This window comes from Glycine soja, chromosome 14 (assembly GCF_004193775.1).
Source record: "Glycine soja cultivar W05 chromosome 14, ASM419377v2, whole genome shotgun sequence".
Lineage (NCBI taxonomy): Eukaryota > Viridiplantae > Streptophyta > Magnoliopsida > Fabales > Fabaceae > Glycine > Glycine soja.
The window spans coordinates 49,989,862-50,000,518 of NC_041015.1; the positions used below are offsets into that span (position 1 = coordinate 49,989,862).

At 32.1% G+C, this 10,657-nt stretch overlaps 1 protein-coding gene and 1 pseudogene across 1 annotated transcript; one reads left to right on the top strand and one right to left on the bottom strand.

The window, feature by feature from the left end:
• The first annotated feature begins 3,126 nt into the window (after positions 1-3,126).
• Positions 3,127-4,442, top strand: LOC114384184 (annotated as a pseudogene).
• Positions 4,443-6,429: 1,987 nt separating this feature from the next.
• On the bottom strand, positions 6,430-7,017 carry LOC114384185. Its single transcript, XM_028343842.1, has one exon. It carries the CDS (start codon positions 7,015-7,017, stop codon positions 6,430-6,432), a length of 588 nt encoding a protein of 195 aa, XP_028199643.1.
• Positions 7,018-10,657: the final 3,640 nt, after the last annotated feature.

Consider the following 10,657-nt stretch of genomic DNA (forward strand, 5'->3'; position numbering starts at 1 on the left):
GTAACGTAGGAAGAAATTAACTACCAAATGAATTTTAACTTCATGATTTTTTTTCATAGAACATAAATTTAAAGCTTATTTCACACAAAAAACATAATCATTATCAATTGGAAGTCAACATAACTTCTAACATTGTTTATACTCAAAAAAGATTTTTACACTTACAACATCATTCTTTGCAAGATTGAGGAGCGTATAGAGGAGGCAAGGCGGCAGCAACGCTCATAAGTTTGTTGCCATGTGAAGCGGATTCCTTCATGGATGATAGAGATACGATTGCCATAGCATTTGGCACACCTGGTCAAGAAAGTTACAGGACTGAGAGGCTATAATTGCTTCGCATTTTGGAATGTTATCCATCTTCTGATGTTAGTCTTTAATTTCTAGCTATATGGGACTGATGCAAAATAGATATGATTCACACAATAGAGGCGAAGAGGATGGTATATATATATATATATATATATATATATATATTATATATATATATAATAATATATATATATATATATAGCACTTGGCAATGTTTGTTTTGATCACTAATTATGGATATATATATAGAAATTAAATAACCCGAGTGATGCTATCAAGGTTATCAAACTCAAGAGTTTACATGAATTCCTGAAAGTTTATAGACTCGAACTCGTGGACCACCTGTGCGAGAGTCTACTTCATATAAAAAATAATACAAAATATGTATAAGTAACCTACTAATTAAACATTTTAACAAAAACAGTACGTCATAAAGTTCAAAATATTTAAATAATCAAGTCTAATAATGATACATCACTACTAGATAATAACTTGTAGAGGTTATAGAATTATAGTGATAGATCATTATCATTGAGGATTTGATGTTATTAGAGAAAAAAGTTTGATATTATTAAAGGTGAAAATTTTGTATTTGAAAATAATACATTAAATGAAGTCATGTTGAATGCTAAACAAACAAAAAATAATAAAAAATAACTTATATTTTAGTATACTTTTTTAACTTGCTACATCATTTATTCAAGGATCAACTCATTTGACTTGCATGGGTTAAGCATATAGCTAGCGTTCCTTCTAAGCCAGGATCAAACTCTTCTTTTGAGTATGATTGGCCCACAATGTAGAACTGGTGAACCCGGCGTACTACTTTTCCATCCTGTCCCAGCAAGAGCGCGTCCTAACGCTATAGGCTTTCGTGCTAGTGCACTAAGTCCGTTGCTTGTTTCGGTCTAGCGTCTTCAACCTTGCATGCATTGCTTCTCTTATTCTTTCTTTTTCGAAAAGAACAGTACACAGATAGGGATGTGCTCCCAGCTGCTACCTCTGTAGGTAGTATGGAGAGTCCTCCACTTGCAAGATCAATATCCTAGAAAATAAGTGGTCTTGTAAACTCGTAATAATTAATGAGTTAACTTAAAAGTTTAATAATTAGGCACTATTTTTTATTACTGATTATTTGAATCTGTTTATATATATTAGCAAAAGCTTAATAATCATACGTGGACCGTATAAAATCATGATTGATATGATTTCCATAATAGTTTATTATATTATTATAAAATTAATAAATTTATGAATAAAGTATTTTCAGAAAATAACCTCGAGTAGACCATGATAGTATTTTGATCACTAATTGATGGAATCTTGGAGTCTGCTTGTATATCTATGAATAAAATAGCCCCGCGAGTGGCATGGATGATATCTTTAAAGGCCATAAATTATTTTCAAGGAAAATCAAAGAATTTGTTAAAGGCGAAGGTCTTAAAAATAGAAAGAAAGAATATGCTATGTAATGAAAACTTCTCCTATACAGTGGGGTCCCCACCCGTCAACACGAGAGTAATTTATTTCATTTACTATTTAGTACTATATCATTAAATAAAGGGTGTTGCTAGGTGCACCCAACACTTAACATGAAAAGACAAAATATCCCTGTGTTTTTAAAAATATTTTTGTGCACTCAGCTTATTCAGATTGATCCGTATATGTAATGAGTTGATCCGCATAGGTTTTAGTTGATCCAAAGCTGATATAGATGATCCACAGTAGATTTTTAAGACTTACGGATCAAGTTGATTCGGCAAGTTGATCTTCTACACATGTCCTTTTTTCTGTAGTTTTATACTTGAGTCTTGATTTCATTATGAAATCTCGTTTTGCCACTAGGTCCCTGGTTAGATAATTGTTAATACTATAAGTGATGAATTCTGCTTTGTTGGAGCTTTTATATAATTAGCAGAAATCTAAGTTTCCGACCTTTATGAAACCTATACAGTATTATTTCCTACACAGCATTATATTTCTGAACGTCACTAAACTTCTAGAAGAGAATACAAAGACAACAACAAAAACCTTATCCCACTAGGTGTATGTTTGGCATATGGTATCATAGGCTGAGTTACTTGATATTTTTCATTTGACATGAGATTTCCAAAATAAATGGTCACTTATGTCATAGGTCCTCTAAGAAAAACATTAATGCTATATAATTTGAGGAAACTGGAAGATAATAATTATTTTAAGGGGATATATTCAACATTTAACCTAAACTGAGCAGTATTGCTGCAACTGAAGTCAATTAACTTTTTTTCGTGTTTGAATCTTAGTTTTCAGTCTCTTCTTTTTTCTAAATGAAAAGGTCATGCTTATGAAAGTAAAAGAAAAACATATTATTTGAGTTTGTGAGATAGACTGGTTCATCAAGTAATCATAGCAAATTTGAATGTTTACTATACTAAATCAAATTGATGTAAATTTGGATACTGATATGTGTTAAGTTTGGATACTTAAATTGACAGTGATAAATTAGACTTCACTTTTCATGCACTGTCAATCAGAATCATGGTAGGTGTGAATTTGAAAGTAATTATTCAAAAAGTTAACAAATTTACCATACATGACATTTTTTATTGGATGACTGTGTAAAATCCTTTTACATTATCAGCAAATACTATTTACACAAAATTATATTGAACGGTTTGCATTATAATATAAATATTGTCTGTAATAGTAGCTTCTTACTCATTTGGGTACTGATATGAAAATATCTATCTATTTCATTGTAAAGAATCTTTGCTGAACAGTATCAAGTATATTTCTGCATTAGGCCCTTGATTCATTAAGTTATTCCTTTGTTAAAGTCGATAAATTTTAAATAAGGGTTCCGTCTGTATGTAGCAGATGAATTTGGCAATGTTTAGTAATGCTTGTGTTGTTCTTGTTCTTAATTTTCCTACAGGAGCATATCCTCACTGGTGGTCATGGACTCATGGTGCAAGGATATGATCCTGTTGTAAAAGCTCTTGCAAATGATCTTGATATACGCTTGAACCACAGGTTTGCCTGTATAATTTATTGCACGACTTAGCTACATGATTTGATGCATAATCATTTTTCATAATTTATTGTGGAATTAATTATTATCATTTTTCGTCACTTTTATCAACAAGAACGCATACCAATTTTTTCTGTTACCTCCTCCTCTCATAGGGGTAGTTAGGCAGTCAGGTTTTGATCCTTTTATGAAACCTTACCATGTAGGGTGACCAAAATATCCGATGGTTACAACATGGTAATGGTCACAGTTGAGGATGGCAGAAACTTTGTTGCTGATGCTGTTATTGTAACTGTCCTATTGGAATCCTTAAGGCCAATTTAATTGAATTTTCACCAAACTGCCTCATTGGAAGGCTGAAGCAATTAAGATATTGGTATGGGAAATGAAAATAAGATTGCCCTAAGATTTGATGCAGTGTTTTGGCCTAATGTAGAAGTTCTGGGCATAGTTGCACCCACCTCTTATGCCTGTGGTTATTTCTCAATCTCCACAAGGCAACAGGCCATCCAATTCTTGTGTATATGGCAGCTGGCAAGTTTGCCTATGACCTTGAAAAGCTGTCTGATGAATCAGCTGCAAATTTTGCAATGCACAGCTCAAGAAGATGTTTCCTGATGCTTCTAAGCCTGTAAGTTCACCTCTCATGTTATGAGTTTTCATTATTATGTGGGCTGGGACCACCACTTTTATCTCTACATGACACATGATGAAGCGCTATTAATTTTTTTTCATAAATTAAAAAGTTAAATATATGTCACATAGAGATTGGTCAGGACCATAGACAAGTGGTGGTTTAGGACTACCTAATAATTTCTCCACTTCAGGAGCCTGATTTTTGAGTTTTGATGGACTACTGTAGGTTCAATATCTTGTGTCACATTGGGGAACAGACCCAAACTCTCTTGGTTGCTATGCTTGGATTTAGTTGGGATGCCAGATGATGTGTATGAGAGGCTTCGTGCACCAGTAGGTAATCTATTCTTTGGCGGGGAAGCTGTTAGCATGGATGACACCAGGGATCTGTGCATGGAGCTTACTCTTCTGGGGTGATGGCTGCTGAAATTGTCAGAGACATCTTCTACAGAAACAAGGCCACATGGAAGTCTTCCTCTAGTCCTTCTGTTAGGCATGAATATTTGAAACTACTATACTCCTCAAATCTCTAGAATTTGATTATGTACCCTTCCTTGTTCTTGAAAATGAGAACAATGCTCAAAGAATGAGTTGCTGATTAGATTAATTAATGCACATTGTAGTTCAACTTAAACCATAGTGACTAAAATATTTAGGGAAGCCACCATAAAAAATCATATTATCCAAGAACTTTATTGCCAAATCAATTTTTCCTTCTTTGCATAAAGCAGAAATAAAGGATCATAAGTTCATGACTATAAGCATAAGTTAACCCCTGCCCCTTCATAACCATCAGCACATTCGCAGCCTTGTTAACTTTGCCACACTAATAAAGCAAACTAATCAAATGTTGTAGGTCATAATGTTTGGCTCACAATTTTTTACAAATATATCATACAACTCTCTCTATATAGTTTTCCATTTGCATCCATTAACACATTCTTTTTCATTAGTTAAGTTTTATTCAAATTATAAAACCAAGAGGGTTAAAATTTATTAAATAAGACGTGAGACTTATTTAATTTTTTAATTTTCAATAAATTTTCAATAAGAATGTGTGTTTCTTACATTTTTTATTAAATATTGTAGGAAATTACATTCAAAGTGTAACCCTTTGACCAAAGATACTGTTAGTTTTGAGAAGGAAATTATAAAAAACAAAGGAGAGAAGAGAGACAATACGTATGTGAAGGAAATAAAATTATTTTATTCTAATTCAAATTGTTCTCAGCAGCGATATAATAAATAGTAAAGGATAAACTAATTAGATAACAAGATATTAGCAAACAGAATATTAAAACTAACTTGCTCCTTAAAGATAGGAACCACTTATTGACTAGGCTAATCCATTAAAACTGCCTTACTCCTAAAATATAGGAAATCAACTTATTTTTTAAATTCTATCTTAAAACTGAAAATAAAATATTATGCAGTTATAAAAGTATATCTTCAACACTCCTCCTTGCTTTTGGAACTGCAAACTCCAATTCTTTGAGTTCAAGTTTGTTGATAGGTAGTGACTTTGTAAACATGTCAGCCAATTGATCTTTAGACTTGCAGTAAATTAAGTTCACTTCTCCACTTTGTTGCATCTTTATCAAATAATAAACCTGGATGTTGAAATGTTTAATCTTCCCATGACACATGGGATTGTTTGCAATAGCAATGACTACTTGATTGTCAACAAAAATTCCAATTTTGTTCTTTTTAGAAAATAAGAATGTTTGATCTTGTTGAAGTGAGATACATTAGACATCCAATCAAGCTCCCACAATATCCTTCATCAATGTTATCAACACCTTCTTCCTTGCTAAACTTCTCTTTTTGATTCATTGGTGTGCTAACAGACTTGCATTCTTCCATTTGAAACTTTTTCAAATTTTCTTTTGCATATTTCCTTTTTTTCATGTTTAGCATTCTTTCAAAATGGCAATGATCAAGTCTCTTGTGCCAGAGTTCCGTGGGTGTGACTTGAGTGAAATAGGTTGTATGCTCCTCCTCTGCTAGATCAAATGAAAAGCTTTTACCTTTCATTTTAACCCTTAGAACTTCCCGGCCAAAATTGTCATAGATAAAGCAATGTTGATGTTCAAAGGACACTTTAAATCCCTTTTTAATCAACTGACCTACACTTAGCAAGCTTTGGTCAATGTTAGGTACATAAAGAACATCTGATATTAATTTGGTACCTGAACACGTTGAAATTACAACAGTTCCTTTTCCTTTTATTGGAATATAGACACCATTCTCAATTCTGACCTTTGAGACATTAGTTGGCTTCAAATCCTTGAATAGAGTCTTATCATTTGTCATGTGGTTCGTACAACCACTATCAATCAACCAACTTTCACTTGATTCACTACTCAAGAAGCATGTGGCCACAAACAGTTGGTCCTCTTCTTCTTGATTAGCAATCTGAGCTCTCTTATCATGATGATTTTTGTTGGCGCAGATCACCGCTTCATGCCCTATCTGGTTGCACTTGTTACATTTTGCATCTGGTCTCCTCCAACATTTGAAAGGTGCATGACCTTTTTTGCCACAATGCTGACAAGGTGGATAATTTTTCTTTTTATCCTTACCTTGGTTGTTTGCACTGTTTTCGCTGCTTGCTGGTTGATTCTTCTTGAAAAAATCTTTTTGCTTTCATCAACTTCATGATGTTTGGCGGGCAAAGCACCTTCGACAACACGATCTTGTCTCATCAACTTTCGCTGCTTTTGAGCTTGCAGGGCATGTAGCACTTCTGCCAATGTGATTTTTGACAGATCCTTTGTGTTCTCCAATGAAGTTATAGATGCTTCATACCTCTCCGGCACTGTTACCAAAATTTTCTCTACAATTCTCGAATCAGCAAAATCACTTTCCAACAACTTTATCTTGTTGGCAATACCCAACAATTTGTTTGAGTATTCTTTGATTGTCTCTGACTCTTTCATCCTTTGAGGCTCAAATTCCCTCCTTAAATTTAGCACTTGCATGTTTCGTATTCTATCATCTCCAGCGTATTCCTCTTTCAGATAATCCCAAATTGCTTTGGGTGATTTAAGAGTCATGATTCTGATGAATATCATTTGTGAAACACCAGTGAACAAACATGACCTCGCATTTGCCTTCTTCATCTTTCTTTCCTTGTGATTTTTAATTTGGGCCATGGTGGGATTTTCAGGCAACGGATATATTTCATAATCCTCTTCCGCAGCATCCCACAAATCCAAAGACTCCATGTAGGATTGCATTTTCACTTCCCAAAGATCATAATTCTCTCCATCAAAGATCATAATTTTCAGGCAACGGATATATTTCATAGTTTTTTTCCTTTCAAATTATTCAAAATAATATCGCTTTGCCGATTGATTTATTTTTGGTATTACTTGTTCAATTTATCGTGTTTAAGGAATATCTATGTTTAATTGCTTTAGGTACTTGGCATTGTAATTTTGTTTATGAATAGTGATTTTTTTGGGACATTTTTAAGTTTAAGTATAAAATTTTCATATTTTTTTAATATAGGTCGGGTTATGCAGGTCACTTGGTGTGATTCATTGGTTTAATCATTGACCTAATAATTTAGTGTCTTGATCTTGTCTATTATCAACTCAATTTTTAAAAACTATGGACCTAATTGTAAATATAATGGTATTTAAATGTTATTTAATTTTTTTTCTTATTTTTTACAAAATATTTTTTTTCATAGGCTTTATTGTGAAAGTAATAATATTTTCTCCTTATTTTAGATAAATATTATATTTTTTTAATAACTTTGCATTACAAAAATCATTACATTCTTTCTTTTCTAAAACAAAATAGTCAAGTATGATTATTTTCTTTTAAATTTTTTTCTTTTATAATTCGTGATTGTTATTTTAATTATGTTGATTTGATTATAATTAATTTATTTACATATTATAATTAATTTAAAAATTGGAGAATTAATATTTATTAACTTTTTGTCAATAGAGCAAGTTTACAGACAATATTTAAATTAAAAGATTGATCGGGTTGAACTTTTAGACACACCAACAAATATTATGTTTGCTTAACACTATATTCTTCATATATTTTCTTTGTTTATCTCCCCTCATCTCTATTCTTTTGAACATTATTTGTGATACTAATTTTTAACCATTATAATCTTAGTTTTTTTTTAAAAAAAAATATCTAGTTTACCTTATGCCTAAATATATCTTCTATTAACAGTTAATAATGATAAGTTGATAACATAGGTTAATTTCTAGTAACGTAGGAAGAAATTAACTACCAAATGAATTTTAACTTCATGATTTTTTTTCATAGAACATAAATTTAAAGCTTATTTCACACAAAAAACATAATCATTATCAATTGGAAGTCAACATAACTTCTAACATTGTTTATACTCAAAAAAGATTTTTACACTTACAACATCATTCTTTGCAAGATTGAGGGAGCGTATAGAGGAGGCAAGGCGGCAGCAACGCTCATAAGTTTGTTGCCATGTGAAGCGGATTCCTTCATGGATGATAGAGATACGATTGCCATAGCATTTGGCACACCTGGTCAAGAAAGTTACAGGACTGAGAGGGCTATAATTTGCTTCGCATTTTGGAATGTTATCCATCTTCTGATGTATAGTCTTTAATTTCTAGCTATATGGGACTGATGCAAAATAGATATGATTCACACAATAGAGGCGAAGAGGATGGTATATATATATATATATATATATATATATATATATATATATATATATATATATATATATATATATATATATATAAGCACTTGGCAATGTTTGTTTTGATCACTAATTAATGGAATATATATATAGAAAATTAAATAACCCGAGTGATGCTATCAAGGTTATCAAACTCAAGAGTTTACATGAATTCCTGAAAGTTTTATAGACTCGACTCGTGGACTCAACTCGTGGACGTAAGAGTCTACTTCATATAAAAATAATAACAAAATATGTATAAGTAACCTACTAATTAAACATTTTAACAAAAACAGTACGTCATAAAGTTCAAAATATTTAAATAATCAAGTCTAATAATGATACATCACTACTAGATAATAACTTGTAGAGGTTATAGAATTATAGTGATAGATCATTATCATTGAGGATTTGATGTTATTAGAGAACAAAAGTTTGATATTATTAAAGGTGAAAATTTTGTATTTGAAAATAATACATTAAATGAAGTCATGTTGAATGCTAAACAAACAAAAAATAATAAAAAAATAACTTATATTTTAGTATACTTTTTTTAACTTGCTAACTCATTTATTCAAGGATCAACTCATTTGACTTGCATGGGTTAAGCATATAGCTAGCGTTCCTTCTAAGCCAGGATCAAACTCTTCTTTTGAGTATGATTGGGCCCAACAATGGTAGAACCTGGTGAACCGGGCGTACTACTTTTCCATCCTGTCCCAGCAAGAGCGCGTCCTAACGCTATAGGCTTTCGTGCTAGTGCACTAAGTCCGTTGCTTGTTTCGGTCTAGCGTCTTCAAACCTTGCATGCATTGCTTCTCTTATTCTTTCTTTTTCGAAAAGAACAGTACACAGATAGGGATGTGCTCCCAAGCTGCTACCTCTGTAGGTAGTATGGAGAGTCCCTCCACTTGCAAGATCAATATCCTAGAAAATAAGTGGTCTTGTAAACTCGTAATAATTAATGAGTTAACTTAAAAGTTTAATAATTATGGCACTATTTTTATTACTGATTATTTGGAATCTGTTTATATATATTAGCAAAAAGCTTAATAATCATACGTGGACCGTATAAAATCATGATTGATATGATTTCCATAATAGTTATTATTATTATTATAAAAATTAATAAATTTATGAATAAAGTATTTTCAGAAAATAACCTCGAGTAGACCATGATAGTATTTTGATCACTAATTGATGGAATCTTGGAGTCTGCTTGTATATCTATGAATAGAAAAATAGCCCCGCGAGTGGCATGGATGATATCTTTTAAAGGCCATAAATTATTTTCAAGGAAATCAAAGAATTTGTTAAAGGCGGAAGGGTCTTAAAAATAGAAAGAAAGAATATGCTATGTAATGAAACTTCTCCTATACAGTGGGGTCCCCACCCGTGCAACACGAGAGTAATTTATTTCATTTACTATTTAGTACTATATCATTAAATAAAGGGTGTTGCTAGGTGCACCCAACACTTAACATGAAAAGACAAAAATATCCCTGTGTATTTTTAAAAATATTTTTGTGCACTCAGCTTATTCAGATTGATCCGTATATGTAATGAGTTGATCCGCATAGGTTTTAGTTGATCCAAAGCTGATATAGATGATCCACAGTAGATTTTTAAGACTTACGGATCAAGTTGATTCGCAAGTTGATTTTTAAGATTTACGGATCAAGTTGATCCGTAAGTCTTTTATGGATCAACTTGATCCGTTACGGATCAAGTTGATCCGCAAGTTGATTTTTAAGACTTACAGATCAAGTTGATCCTTAAGTCTTTTATGAATCAACTTGATTCGTGAGCTTCTTATGGACCAACTTGATTCACAAGTTGATTTTTAAGACTTACGGATCAACTTGATCCACAAGTTGATTTTTAAGACTTATGGATCATTACGGATCAACTTGATCCGTAAGCTTTACGGATCAACTTGATCCATAAGCTTTACGGATCAACTTGATCCGCAAGCTTCTTACGAATCAAGTTGATCCACA